The sequence below is a fragment of the Pteronotus mesoamericanus genome, unplaced genomic scaffold (assembly GCF_021234165.1).
Source record: "Pteronotus mesoamericanus isolate MK-2021 breed Mesoamerican mustached bat unplaced genomic scaffold, CSHL_Meso_final contig_41, whole genome shotgun sequence".
NCBI classification, from domain to species: Eukaryota; Metazoa; Chordata; class Mammalia; order Chiroptera; family Mormoopidae; genus Pteronotus; species Pteronotus mesoamericanus.
The window spans coordinates 6,498,659-6,512,733 of NW_026555152.1; the positions used below are offsets into that span (position 1 = coordinate 6,498,659).

At 35.8% G+C, this 14,075-nt stretch overlaps 1 protein-coding gene across 3 annotated transcripts in view; it reads left to right on the plus strand.

Annotated features, from left to right (window-relative positions):
* The window catches only part of MTMR6 (myotubularin related protein 6), a 54,398-nt gene that overhangs the window by 7,246 nt on the left and 33,077 nt on the right, over positions 1 to 14,075 (plus strand). For 2 of the 3 annotated variants that reach the window (XM_054577158.1, XM_054577157.1), the window contains exons 2-6: positions 1,801 to 1,917; positions 6,731 to 6,893; positions 8,146 to 8,303; positions 8,503 to 8,631; positions 12,030 to 12,164. In XM_054577158.1, coding sequence (XP_054433133.1) covers positions 1,801 to 1,917; positions 6,731 to 6,893; positions 8,146 to 8,303; positions 8,503 to 8,631; positions 12,030 to 12,164 — 702 coding nt within the window. Of the gene's footprint in view, positions 1 to 1,800; positions 1,918 to 6,730; positions 6,894 to 8,145; positions 8,304 to 8,502; positions 8,632 to 12,029; positions 12,165 to 13,021; positions 13,136 to 14,075 lie in introns of all 3 variants that reach the window. The other variant, XM_054577159.1, reaches the window with a different exon arrangement.

Consider the following 14,075-nt stretch of genomic DNA (forward strand, 5'->3'; position numbering starts at 1 on the left):
GTAACTTAAAACATTTCCAAGAAAACACTGGGGAAAATCCGTAGCAACCTCTGTACTTTCAGGTTCTTGGTGAAAAAGGGAAATATGAAGCAGCAGTTGGTGTTTAGAAATAGGTTAAGTCTTTTGTTTGAAATTTGTATGCTGATGATTTAGCAAAGAAAAAATTTTAAAAAATTGTCTTAGGATTTGCAGCAAGAAACCAAATAATCATTATATTTTCTCAGAAATTCTCTTTTTTCCCCCTCTAGAAATTTAAGTATTAGCTAAACAGTTTGGGATAATTTCAGATTAACTTTATTTAACCTGCCACATCCATATAGTGATTTCCATATTGAAGTGGTCATGTAATGGTTTTCTATTATATTTTCTTGATTTGAATATAATTTTGCATTTACCAAGGTAATGAACACTCCTCAACTTACTATAGTCAGGATGGACTTTTTTCTCCAAAAACAAATATTTTCATTTTACATTTAAATTTTAATTTATTTGAACAGGTGCTATTTATAAGTAAAAAAAGAAAACAGACTCTGAAATTAAATTTCTTGCAGGGAGCACTAGTAGTTTTTTAAATGGTAGTTATTGATTATTTTGGAAATTATAATTTCAAAATGGGGAATTTTTTCTTCGATTTTAGTAAGGGAGAAGAAAATATAGGGTGGGGCAAAAGTAGGTTTACAGTGAGTACATGAAATACAGAGTTTATTCTTGTATTTATTATTAATTATTATAGTGTTTTCCATATGAACAACTGTAAATCCACTTTTGCCCCACCCTGTATATGTGGGGAGAAAGTATAGAATTAATGAGATAATGGTTAGCTATCTGGTTTTTAAGACATACACAATTTAAAGAACTATCTGATACAACCTACTGATGTAGTTGTGGATTAATATTTTTAAATTGGTAATGATTATTTTACTTTCCCCCCCAGGAATGGATAGTAATAAACACTAATTTTTCCAAAACAGCAGTCCCCTGCACATCCCTGGCCAACTTTAATCACACTCTTCAGTAGCAACCTTGGCGCGTACTTGCTTGTGTGTACTCTTATTAAAGATGTACTGTGTACCTCACTGCCTCAGCTACAGGATGCAGAAGCAGCATATGGCATAATCTGTGCCAAGGAATTCAGAACCATGAAGAAACGCAAAGCTAAGATATTAAGTAATTAACTTTCTGAGAAGAATTCATGGTCAGGGACAGGCAATCAGTGAGCCTTGCAGAATGCTTATTACTTAGCAAAGCAGAAGAGACTATTGTATGAAGGGAGAATAGTATGACAGAAAGCACAGAGCAGGATAAAAAACCTTGTCCTGGGTGGAGTGGGAAGAGAAATAAGTTGGACTCTGCAATAATTTAACTGTTTCCTGATGTAATTTTCTGGTAATTTACTTCCATGACTCTATATGATAACTCTCTCTCTCTCTCTCTCTCTCTCTCTCTCTCTCTCTCAATAATTTGACCTGCCAACTCTGTATAAAATATTTTGACTCTCAGATATGAAAAATGTTTTTGCTTATTTATACCACACCCCTCTTCCCTGTTTACCGTAATATATGTGTTAATACTTTTTTACAGGGTTCTCTCATTTATATACATAACTATAAATAGTACCTATGTTGTTTGTGGTTTATATATTCCCCAAGATATATGAAATTTAACATTCAACATTAAGTAAATTCATGTTTTTGAATAGGAGGAGAAAAAAATTGAAAATGGTGCACTTAAATCCTAGGATAACAGAAAAAGAATTTATACAACTCCTGAAATGACAAGTAACATTTTTTTCTTTTTTAGGTTGAGCAAGTGAAATTACTTGACCGATTCAGTACCAGTAACAAGTCATTAACAGGAACACTGTATCTTACGGCCACACATCTATTATTTATAGACTCTCATCAGAAAGAAACCTGGGTAAGGAGGACCTCTATTGTACTGTTTACCATAATTATAATAATGGTGTTAGTGTCTTGCTGTGTTTTATTTTGAATGTGTAAAACATTTTTAATCATTGGTTATCTCAAACAACTTTTCAGTCACCTAAATCACTTTTACTTTCCCTCTTAATAAAAATGATATAATATGGAATGTGGAGTTTTGTTGTAGAATACCAAACTCTTTTTATATACATGAATAATTATAAAAAACCTATATGTTCTTTTTAGTTTTTAAAAATCTAAACAATATAGGTACATATTGACAATTCAAGTGTCAGTATTTTTACACCAAATTGCCATTAGGGTGTTCTTTTGTTTATTCATTTGTTTATTTATTGCTAGTGCAAACAGTGAGGTAATGGATACTTTGTATATTTTTTTTCATGTATACATTGTGCCAGAATTTGTCTGAGATACTTGCCTGGGAGTAAAATTACTTAGATAAGTGCATATTCAACCTTACTAAGTATGTTACTTCTCCAAAACGATTGTTTTAACATATTCACAATGGACTGTAACACATTGTTCACTATTCTCAGCAACATTGTTATTGTCAACTTTAAACTTTTTGCCTGTTTAGTGGATGTGTATTTGTGATTTAAATTTGCTGATAATAAAGAACTTACCTTTTTGTTGTCAGTGAAATTGGGCTCTTCCACAGGGTTGCGAGGAAAGCATTCCAAGGACCCATGCATGGGAGATTGTCATGTTGCATGTGGAAATAGAAACTGCCCCCCTGGGTTTCCAATTTCTCATCTCTGTCCATCCTGCCATGGAAAAAGTCCAACCTTGTCCACAGCAAGGCCAAAGTAAAAGCCAGTGTCCAGATTTTCTTCTTCATGTTAAAGTACAGTTTGCTCCTCCATCTGGCTAGCTTAGTGTGTGTTTCTGGCTGCATTCCGCTACTATGCCGTGGAATTCAGGCTCCCTCCTGGAGTGTGCATGTGGAGTCCCCATGGCCGTGGGCCACATGGTTGCTAAGGCCACATTGCTATGGAGAGAGAGACACAAGTGCCTGGGGCGAGTGCAGGGCCCGAGATAGAGAGAGCGAGAGCTTAGCCCTTTTAGAGCCCACACACCTTTTAGAGCCCACACCATCTCCTGCGGGTTCTGGTAGCTGGACCCGCATGGTCAAATGCTTCCAGGCAAGAGAGCACACAAATGAGGTGACTACATCACTGGGTGAGGAGTGGGGGAGCGGCGGTGGAGGGGAGAGAGATTGATTCCTTGTTCCCCTAGGATTATATTAGTTTGTGCTTGGGATGGACCAGGTGCATTTCCAAAATGACCAATCAACTTCCCAAGTTTTCATGGGCTTTGGATGGGTCCACACCCCCTAGTTAGACCAACAGGCCTCTGTGGTCCAGAATGTCCCCCTTGGCCCCCCAACCAGCTGGTACTGGAGTGGAGAAGAGAAGAGTATTAATCCCCTTGGAGGAGCACAGTGCTATCGTCCCCTGGAGTGTGAAAAGCTCTGGCTTCCTGGTGAAGCAAACAGGCTCATGCTTCCCATTTTATTAAGCTCAATGTCTAAGTCCCTTTGCTTCCCTTTCCTTTATCAATATCTAGTTAAATACCGACAGTAACAATTTCAGATATTTTAGCTTTAGATTTCCTTTTCCTATTGGATTGTTTGTCCTGTCACACTGATTTTGCAAGAGTTCTGGTTCTTAATGTTTTGTCAGATATAGGTGTTGTCAATAACTTTTACCTGTGTGTGGCATGCCTTTTAAACTTAAAATTTTAGTGTAATAGATTTTCATTTTTTTCTTTTATAATTTATGCTATTTTGTGACTTAAGGAATCCTTCCCTGCATCAAGGTCATAGAGATTCTCCAATATTTTCTTCTAAAAGCTTACGGTTTTTATTCTAAGTATAAGGTGTTAATATATCTGAGGAACATTTTGGTGGATGGTATGACACAGGGATTCATTTTTATTTTGCCTATGCATAACTGGCACCATTAATTGATTGTTTTATTAATGTGTAGTATCAACTCTGCCTTAAAGTGAGGATTTGCTTTTGAGCTCTCTATTCTGTTCTTTCAGTATAGTGATTATACTGTACCAATAGCACACTGCTTTAGTCACTATAGCTTTTTTTCTTTTTTCTTTTAATGCTCACCTGAGGTCATACTTAGAGACAGTTGAAGGGAGGGAGAGAAAGGGGAAAAGGAACATCGATGTGAGGGGAATAACATAGATGGATTTGCCTATTGCACGTGCCCTACTGGGGACCCAACCCACAGCCTAGGCATGTTCCCTGTCCAAATAGCAAACCCATGATCTTTCAGTTTCTGGGATGACGCTCCAACCAACTGAGCCACACCAGCCAGGGCTATTGACCGTGGCTTTTTAATAAATCTTGATATCTCTCTTTGCTTATACTCTTTTAATTTCCCCGGGAAGGCTGTTCAATTGATAAGTGATTGCAATAAATGAGGATACTTAACTAGATGTTGATTCTGGAGAAATTGCATTTCATAGAGTTTCTGGATCTCTTCCTCATCCAGTGTTTGCCCAGGAGTTTCACCTAGCAGGGCCTTGCAAAATCATTAGTTGATTCTCATCCACTCTGTCTGCCTTTCCTTTGTCTGCCCACTGAATATCTGTCCACTGATATTAATATGTTATCTATCTCCTAGAGTACAAATGAAAGTTTTCATAAAGCTGTTCTTTCAGAAGCTGGGAACATAGTTTTGGGGGCAGCTAAAAGATATCTGTGCTGTTCTTTTCTCTCCTTTTCTTTAAAATGCTTTCTTCCTGGTATATTCCTGTACATCTCTCCTGAATGAAGTCTGTTTAGTATACTAGATCCATAGAAATGAACATTTTAGATAAAGAATGGGCCTTACTTTTTTTTTCCATTTTACAGATTTTTTCAAGATCATATAACTAGTTCATGGCAGAGCCAGGTCCCTTCATCACTTTCTTCCTGCAAACAATTTTGGGTCTTAATTGGAATCATAATAGTGATATGATATTACAGTGGATTATTGTTCCTTATCCTCTATTTAGATGTTACTATAAGTTAAATCATTTTGAGTAACTTGGCACAGGTCTGCTAATACAAATGTTAATAGTGCTAAATATCAGCCATAAGTATAAGTTACATATGTGCAGTGTGTCTTAATTATCTGCATTATAGATCCTTTTAATTACCATAGGACTTCTGTTTTCATTAGTCTTCTTTTTCAAGCTTTTCTTTATTATTTTGTGCATTTAATCGTGCATATGAACTTTAGAATTAATACGTAGTTTTGAGAATTATATTCATGTATAAAATTATAATTATATAATATATGTATAATATGAATAATCATCCATTTCTCATCTTGCCACACACCTACACACACACCACGCCCCCAAAAAGCAGGTTGCAATTTTTTTACACTGGAATTTATGTTAAATTTTTAGACTAATTTGAGATGACTCGATTTCTTTCTATATTTGAGTTTTATCAAATGTGATAAAACATGATTTTAAGATCTTTTATTTTTCAGAAAAGTTTTCTATAAATATTTTAAATTAGGAATGATATTGAGAAAAAAAGAACTTTTTTTAGTAGCAAACAATATAATAGATAACAAGGTGAGAATGATAATTATATGTTTCAAATGCCATCAAGTACTCAGTTTATACTAGGACTTTCTGTTCATTCATTCAGTAAGCATTTGTGATGGAGAAGGTATCAACTATGACATCCATATTTCTGGCTTGGTCAAATTTAAGTTTGAATGTGTAATATATATCCCTTGAAATTTGTTTTTCTTTTTAATTTGAAGAGAATCATTAACAACATTCCAAGTAACGTGTTACATGCTGGAGATGTGACATTCAACTTTGCTATAGTTTTGCTTCTTATGAAGTTACTAAAATCTAGCTACAGAAATAGACCTTCACTACACAACAAATTACACATATACTAAGTCCTGTGAAAGGAAAAATGTATGTTGATACTTGAAAAGAAAATGGAGGAGGCCTGACTTACTTGGGAGGGCCCACGGGGATTATCAGGCTGTACATATTTCTCAGTAATGAGTTTTAAGCAAAGCCCAGAAACAATTCAGCAAGTTCCTAGGTGAAGAGGTAGAGTTATAATATCCCAGTTAGTAGGAGCAACTCAGAGTGTGTATAAAGGAGCTTAGCTCATTTGAGGAGCCAAAAGAAGGCTATTGTCACTAGAACTTAGTGATCTTGGGGGAGGGACTTGAACTGAGGCTAGAGAAGTGGGAAAGTCTGTGGTCACCGCCCCCTGAATCCTCCTGCTCTCATCTCATCTCAAAAGCTAAGCCCGGTCAGGCCAGCTTAGTACTTGAATAGGAGAATTGGGGAATAATGACTAGATTGCTTTGCCCTTTTTTTTTTTTTTTTGATTAGGTTTTCAGTGGTTACTTGTCTGCCTTGTAGGAAATGGATAGATTGGGGGGATATCAAGAGTAGATTTGGAGAGAGTATTTAGGAGGCTAGTTAGAGTAATTCAAGTGAGAAACAATGGGAACATTGCAGCCAGGGGAGTGACAGTGGAGATGGAGAGAAGTAGACAGGCCACAGAGATGGATGGAGGATAGACAGAGGTAGGTCCTTGGCGCTTAATAATGTATGACTGTGTGAAGTGTTTGGGCACATTTCTGGCTCAGGCATCGTCATTTAAAATTTTTAAGTTTGAGTGTGCAGTGTATAACATTTGAGATTTTATTTGAAGAGGACATTGCTAACATTTATGAACTATGGAAGAGAATAAAATAGTGCTTTTTATAATGACGGTCAAATGTTTTTTCTTGGTGTAGATATTGCATCACCATATTGCCTCAGTGGAGAAACTGGCTTTGACAACTTCTGGATGCCCACTTGTGATTCAGTGCAAGAACTTCAGAATTGTGCATTTCATTGTTCCCAAAGAAAGAGATTGCCATGATATTTACAACTCTTTGCTACAACTGTCAAAACAAGGTACTGTTCTTAGAGACCAACAGCTTGCTCAATTTTGAGGATTATCTGAGATACTTTATTTAACATGTAGTTGTTGATATTTTATACTTTGTTACTCTTAAGTGGAGTACCTTGCACTCTAATTTAAAAAATTTGGCCCAGAAGTAATTATAAACTTCTGATCTGACTTTAATAATGGTTTCAAAAGAAAGGGTAATAGTAAGGACAAAATGAAGTGTTAAGTCTGTAGTACAGACCTAAGAAACTGTAGATTTATATTAATGGTTTAGAAGTCTGTTGATGCACAGCCTTTTCTTTTTCTTTTTTTTTTTTTAAACCCACAGCCAAGGGGTGACTTGGAAATTGATTCTTTAAAGCAGAAGTTAAGGAAGGTCAGGCTCCTCTGATAGCAGTGGTACTAAGCTATGTAACTGACTGGAGTGGAACATAAGGGAGATGAGACAGAGAAAAAGAGGGTGAATCCTACTTTAGTAGAAGTAGGAGTGAGAGGGATACAGGCCTTAAAGAAGGATCTCGTCACTACTCTGTCTTAGGGATCTGGAGGCTTCCTTCTCCCAGTATAACTTGAATTATAGCGATCTCTCCAGGGAGACAAAGCATATTAGTTACTGTATGCTACTTTTTTTAATTGGACATCTGGTATGCAGTGGTCTAGGAGATTTTTGTTCACTCTTCTCTCCTAACATAGGCCTGTAACATTTATCCCATCGTCCCAAGTCAAGTCAAATCTCATGGTATAGATAGTTCTGTGACTTCAGGGGCTTATCATTGTTCAGAAGTAAGCGCTCTTTGGACCTCTGTGCAACCATTGTCACTTTGGGTCTAAACTGTACTATAGGAACGTATAGGCAATATCATATTCTATGTGGTACCTTTAATATTTCATTGTGGCCTCAGTCTTTGTTTTACATCCATTTGGGAAAAGTGGTGGGTAGGAAGTGTCTATTTGTGTCTTTAAACTTTTAAAAAAGGGAAATATTACAGTAGAGTACTGTATAAGTCAAACTGTATTAGTCACTAGCTTTTACTGATGATATAAATTGAATTTCAGATCGATATGTTTATGCCTTTAGGTATAGTCATTTGCATCAAAGAACAGAGAAAATTTTAACTTTAAATATGTTCAGGTGTTAGCCATGTCTTAGTAGAGTGTAAAGAAAAAATTGAGGGGTAGAACTGAAATTACTTTCACTTGTCATATAGTAAGTCTTATAAGTTGCATTTTAACATTTATACATTTTGTATACTATAGCAAAATATGAAGATCTCTATGCATTCTCTTATAACCCCAAACAAAATGACTCAGAACGCCTGCGAGGTTGGCAGCTTATTGACCTTGCCGAGGAATATGAGAGGATGGGTGTGCCAAATTCAAACTGGCAGTTGTCTGATGCCAACCGAGAATACAAGGTAACTTAGCAACCTTCTGTGGAAATTCAAAAAATGTTAGTACCAGAGAGTCAGGAAACAGAGAGTCATTGTAGCAAGTTGTCTGTGTATTGCTATGTATTGTTCTTACATTAGTAAGGTTTAAAGTTTTATAAACGTGGTTTTCAACCTCATGGTTTTTAAATGCATCGAATGGTTATGTTTTATTTGATTTTTACAGATTTGTGAAACTTATCCAAGGGAACTTTATGTTCCCCGAATAGCAAGCAAACCAATAATTGTTGGTAGTTCCAAGTTCCGGAGCAAGGGAAGATTTCCAGTTCTTTCCTACTATCATCAAAATAAGGAGGTAGGCAGCTTTCCTTTTGATTTTACCAAAGTAATAACACCCCTCTTCAAGTTTAAATATCCAGAAGAACACTCGCTTTTCTATTAAGATGTCATTATTATAATATTGCTGATAGAGAAGTGCTGGCTTTTCAGTTAATGACGTTTTCATTATTTTAAAACAAAATTACCCCTGAAATACAGAAGCTTTCATACTTGCCATTTTTCTTTCCTCTTCACCTGTTGTTTCCTTCCTTTGTCTTTCCTCCCCTTCCCCCCTTTCTTTCTTCCCTCTCTCCCTCTAATGGTGACTTGAAAATAATGGGATTAGATAGGTTCTCTTCCTTGCCAGTGGTAACCTTTTGATCCTGTTGCATTGGCAGGAAACAGATAGTTTTGACCAGACAACTATTGAGAAAAGAGAGAGAAACAAGGGTATTCCAGGTTCCCATTTTATTTTTTAAGTTTTTAAAAAGATACTTATTTATTTATTTTTAGAGAGATGGGAAAGGAGGGAGAAAGAGAGGGAGAGAAACATCAATATGTGGGTGCCTCCTGTGCGTGCCTCCACTGGGGACCTGGCCCACAACCCAGGCATGTGCCCTGACTAGGAATCAAACTGGTGACCCTTGGGTTCTCAGGTCGACACTCAGTCCACCGTTAGGTTCCCATTTTAATAGCAAGCTCTTCAGATTGGAGAGATTTTGCAATATGAAGAGACAAAGGAGGCATCTTTATACTGAGATGCTGTAACAGGGATTGCACATTACTGTGAAGTTACCTTGTTAAGTAAGCTTGTTAATGGTAGGCCAGGAGGCACTGTATGTTAAAAGCTTTATATGCATGAAATCCTCATAGTAACTTTATAAGGTGGGGTCTGCTAATTACCTGTAACTTTCAAATGGGGAAACTGTGGTACAGAGAGGGTAAATCACTTTTTCTATATCTCAACAGCTAGTAAGTTGAGAATTTGGATGCCATTTCTGACTCCCAGTTTTTTTGTGACCTGATTTTTTTCCCTTTGGAAGCTTTTTAACTCTCCTTTTCCTCCAATGTTCTGAAACTTCAGTTATGTGCCTTCATGTGTTGTTTTAAATTCCATCTGGAAACTCAAGTCTCTCTTGTGGGAGGTTGGTTCTCTATTTCTTTGATAACGTCCACTCTTTCATTACTTTTTTGTACTTTCGTATGTATTAACAAGTGGGCTTTCTAGCATAAACCTCCATTTTTCTTAATTTTCTTCTCTTTCTGTGCTCGATCATGTCTGTAAGTCTCACTGTAAGGTTCTGGGTAGGGGAGAAGATTTCCTGAGTTTCATCCCCAACCATCTCTTAGATCCTCTTTTTTCTTTTTCTTTTTGCTATAGTGTTTTAAAAATTCAAGAATTGTATCCTGTTTTCCGAACTTTTTATTTTTAAACAGTTTTCTATTCTTGGATGTGATGACTCAGTTCTCTGAAGACGTTAGCAATTTTTAAAAAAGAATTCTTGTGCTCCCCACATTAGTTACCCTTTGATCAGTTTCTTTTTTTTTCCTGTTAATTTTGTTTTTTGTTTTTCATGTCTTTCAAATATATGGCTGATTCTTGCCTGGCCTCTCATATTTATGAGCGAGGTACTAAAAAGCTCTTTAGAAGTTTGCATGCATGAGTGATCGCTGTCTTTGGATTCTTTCTTCTGTTGTAATAATCTTTGTCCCAATGTGTGTGGTAAGTCTGGCCAGGATCCATATGTGGGAAGAGAGATAGGAAGACCTCACATTTTGTTAAGTAGACTTTAGTTAATCCTCCTGTTTTTGGTGGGGGGAGGGTGCAACCACAGCTGTGCCTGTTGCCCAGTGTCTTCATGTTAATCCTCTTCATAGAATAAGCTTTTTGTTCAAATTAAGGGAAGATCTGGGATTGTTACGTAGACCTTCAGCCAGTTCTATTGTTTTCAGTTATGCTCCCACTCAGGCTTTCCGAGGTACCAACCCTTGAGCCTGTCTGGGATTTTGCCCCTTGAAATACCTGCTTATTATTGACTCAGCAATACGGCAGCTCTCTTTGCTCTAGTAAATTGGTTATAACTTGGCAATCTGCTTTCATTTTCTCAAGTTTTATTGACATCTTTACTCTTTTTCTCTCCCTTTCTCTTTTACCTTTTGGTTTTATACATACTAAATTTCTTTATTAGAACTTCAAGTTGGGATTTAGAAGGGAGCCAGAGATAGTAAGTAAAACTTTAAACAAAGGTTTCTAATCTAATTTTTGTAACAGTCATAGGGAGTTATGACTGATAATGGCATTTGTTTGACACACCCATGTTTGTATACATTTTTAATTGGAAATCTGGGCTAAAATTAGATATTCAATGCCAGAATTAACAAATCAGGAAGTAGGTCTGAAAAAAATGTAGTAAGACATCCTCATTTTCTTCTATTTTATTAAATTTTTGTAAGTGTTTTTATATATGTAAATTTAAAATAGGTGAATGTGTGAATTTATGTATCCTTTTTTTTTTTAAATGATACTGTGGTTGAAATGTTTGAGTAGGGTTAAGTTAGGGTTGGTATGGATGAGACTGGATAAAAAGCATGTGGGTGTAAATCTTTTTAATTCTTTTTTTTAAGACTTTTTAAAATTATTTTTTAAATATTTTATTTATTTAGTTATAGAGAAATGGGAAGGGAGGGAGAAAGAGAAGGAGAGATATCAACCAGTTGCCTCTCTCATGCCCCCAACTGGGGACCTGGCCTGCAACCCAGGCATAGGCTCTGACTGGGAATCAAACCAACGACCTTTTGGCAGGCCGGCATTCATTCCACACCAGGCAGGGCTTTTTTAAGACTTTAAACAACAGTAAATAGCTAATCTGACATTCACTACTTATAGATATTGTTGCCCTTTTGGATTGACTATATTTAACCCAAATTTGGATTGAAGCTCATTTTTCTCATTTTATGTCTCATTTTATATAAAGATTGCTGATTTCTAAGTAGAGGTCTGAAAGCCTTTGGAAAGTGAAAGTTTAAATGTTGCTTGCTATTTTAAAATATCCTTTTCTGCATTTATTGACTGATCTCTTACTTGGACTTGAGCTGAAAGTATTTTGTAATCTAGGGCACAGAAAGTATCTTAGTAGGTTACATGATAGAGAATTAACCAGGTGATACTTCTAAGGACCTAAGTTGTTTTTTTTTTTTAATTCAACTAGATAAGGGGACATTTAAGTATCTTGGAAGAGAATATTGGAAAATTAAATAATATCAAGATGTTGAAATAGTATTTTAAGTCAAATAGGATTTCAAAGTTAATGCCTTCTAATTGTCCTGCCAACTTCTAACAGCACATTTAATTGTAACTTTTTTTTCTTTTAAGAATTTTAAAAGGCATGTTTCAGACCTCTTTGCATAATCTGTTTTCTCTCTTTTTAAATTTAGGCTGCCATTTGTCGATGTAGTCAGCCACTGTCAGGATTCAGTGCCAGGTGCTTGGAGGATGAACATTTGCTTCAAGCCATTAGTAAAGCTAATCCAGCCAATCGCTATATGTATGTCATGGATACCAGGCCCAAAGTATGTGCCTTGAATACACTACAGTCTGTTAGTTTAATTATCTTTGTTATGTTAAAAGAGTCGATTAATTTGTCCACATTTAACATGCTGAATTCTAGTTTCAAATTAACCAAGGCTAATGATACTGAGGAAATCAATCTTTTAAAGGATACCAACTTAGGAGTTCAGTTTACCAGTAATACAGATAGTGATTTCTTATGTTTTCAGAGTTTTATTGGGAACTATTGATGATGTATACTAGTAAGTATTATGTTATTGTGAAGAAATACTGAATAGTGTCTGTGTGTGAAAAATTGGAAATCCAGTTAGAATTTTCAGTTGGCAAAACACTGTGTTAAAATAATGGACCTTAATTTGAAATATTCAAGAAAATAAGGAAAATACATAGTGAGTTAATTTAGGAAACAACGATGTAGAGATTTAAAAATAGTGAAGAAAAAATAGTTGTTCCGTTAGGCATATTGTGTAAGGTAAAATTTTTATCATTGGGACAAGTGTCACAGTCCATTTTTTTTTAATCCTTATCTGAGGGCATGCTTATTGCTTTTAGAGAGGGGGAAGGAGGGGAGAAAATGGGAGAGAAATATCAATGTAAGAGAGAAACATTGATCAATTGCCTCTTGTAGGTACCCCAACCAGGGACCAAACCTGCAACTCAGGTTTGTGCCCTAACTGGGAATTGAACCTGCAACCTTTCGGTTTGAGATGATGCTCCAACCAGTTGAGCCACACCAGCTAGGACTCTATATTTCTTTTTATGAACACAGTTAAGCAACCATTTCATGTACAATCCTGAAACTAACGTAATTAAAATCCACAATGTTAATAGCTAACATTACTTTTAATTTTTATTATAGCATCGGGTGCAGAGCTGGTGGGCTACACAAAAGAACATTGGCAGAGTTATAGTGAGGATTTCTTCGAAAATCTGGAATGATGAGAAAATAAGAGAAAGCAATGAAAAACAGCGAGTGAGCCATATAGACCACAATTATAGGAAGCTTTGTTGAAAAGAATGTTTAGAATTAATCCTCATCATTATGCAGTCTTACAAAAAATAATGGGGAAAACATATGATACAATTAATTTGAATAAATTAAAGAGTATTAAAATTTAGAAACTGATAATTTGGTAATCTTTTATTAAAAAGACTTTCTTAGAAGACAAAAAGTATTGGTGATTTCGTAAGAAATATTTTATTTTACTTTGTGTAATTTGGGTAGCTTAATTGGTTAGAACTATTTTTAGGAGATATTAGATATAAAAGATTGTAATACAAGACTTTTTGAATATAACGTCTGAGAGTGATTTGTTTCTCAGGACCTAATGTGTCTTATTTGTATAACTGACTTCTACGGAGAAAATATATCTTTATTTGATTGTTTTGTTTTACCAGTTAAACTCAAATAGTAGTAATGTAGAAACATTTAAAATATCTAGCTGTTAACCTCAGTAATCATAGGTGCTGAATGACCAGTGAGTCAGTAAATACAATTTAACTGTACTTGTTATCAACCTGGGTCCCCATCCACTGAATGAAAAGCTACTATTTTTTCCTAAAATTTAGGTTCTGTTTCATTTAGGCCCATGAGAATATTTAGTAAACTGTAATAACGTGCTATTGAAATCCTAGTCTGAAAGAATTAAATATGGCAAATCTCTGATAGCATTTGATATAAAAGCTAAAGATTATGGGGTATGGGCAGTCTCTTTTCTCCCTTAGAGACAAGTTTATTTCTGGCCTAGTTTTTGAAGCTCTGTCAAGCTAGTGGGTCATATGCCACGTTGTATACTGTCGGCTTTCAGCAGTCTCCAGTATGGAGGACCTCAAATAACCTGACCTATGTAACTGCCCAGCTCTGCTAATCTCTGAATCACTTAGGATTTAGCTAGGAGATCTTTGTGGTTGTA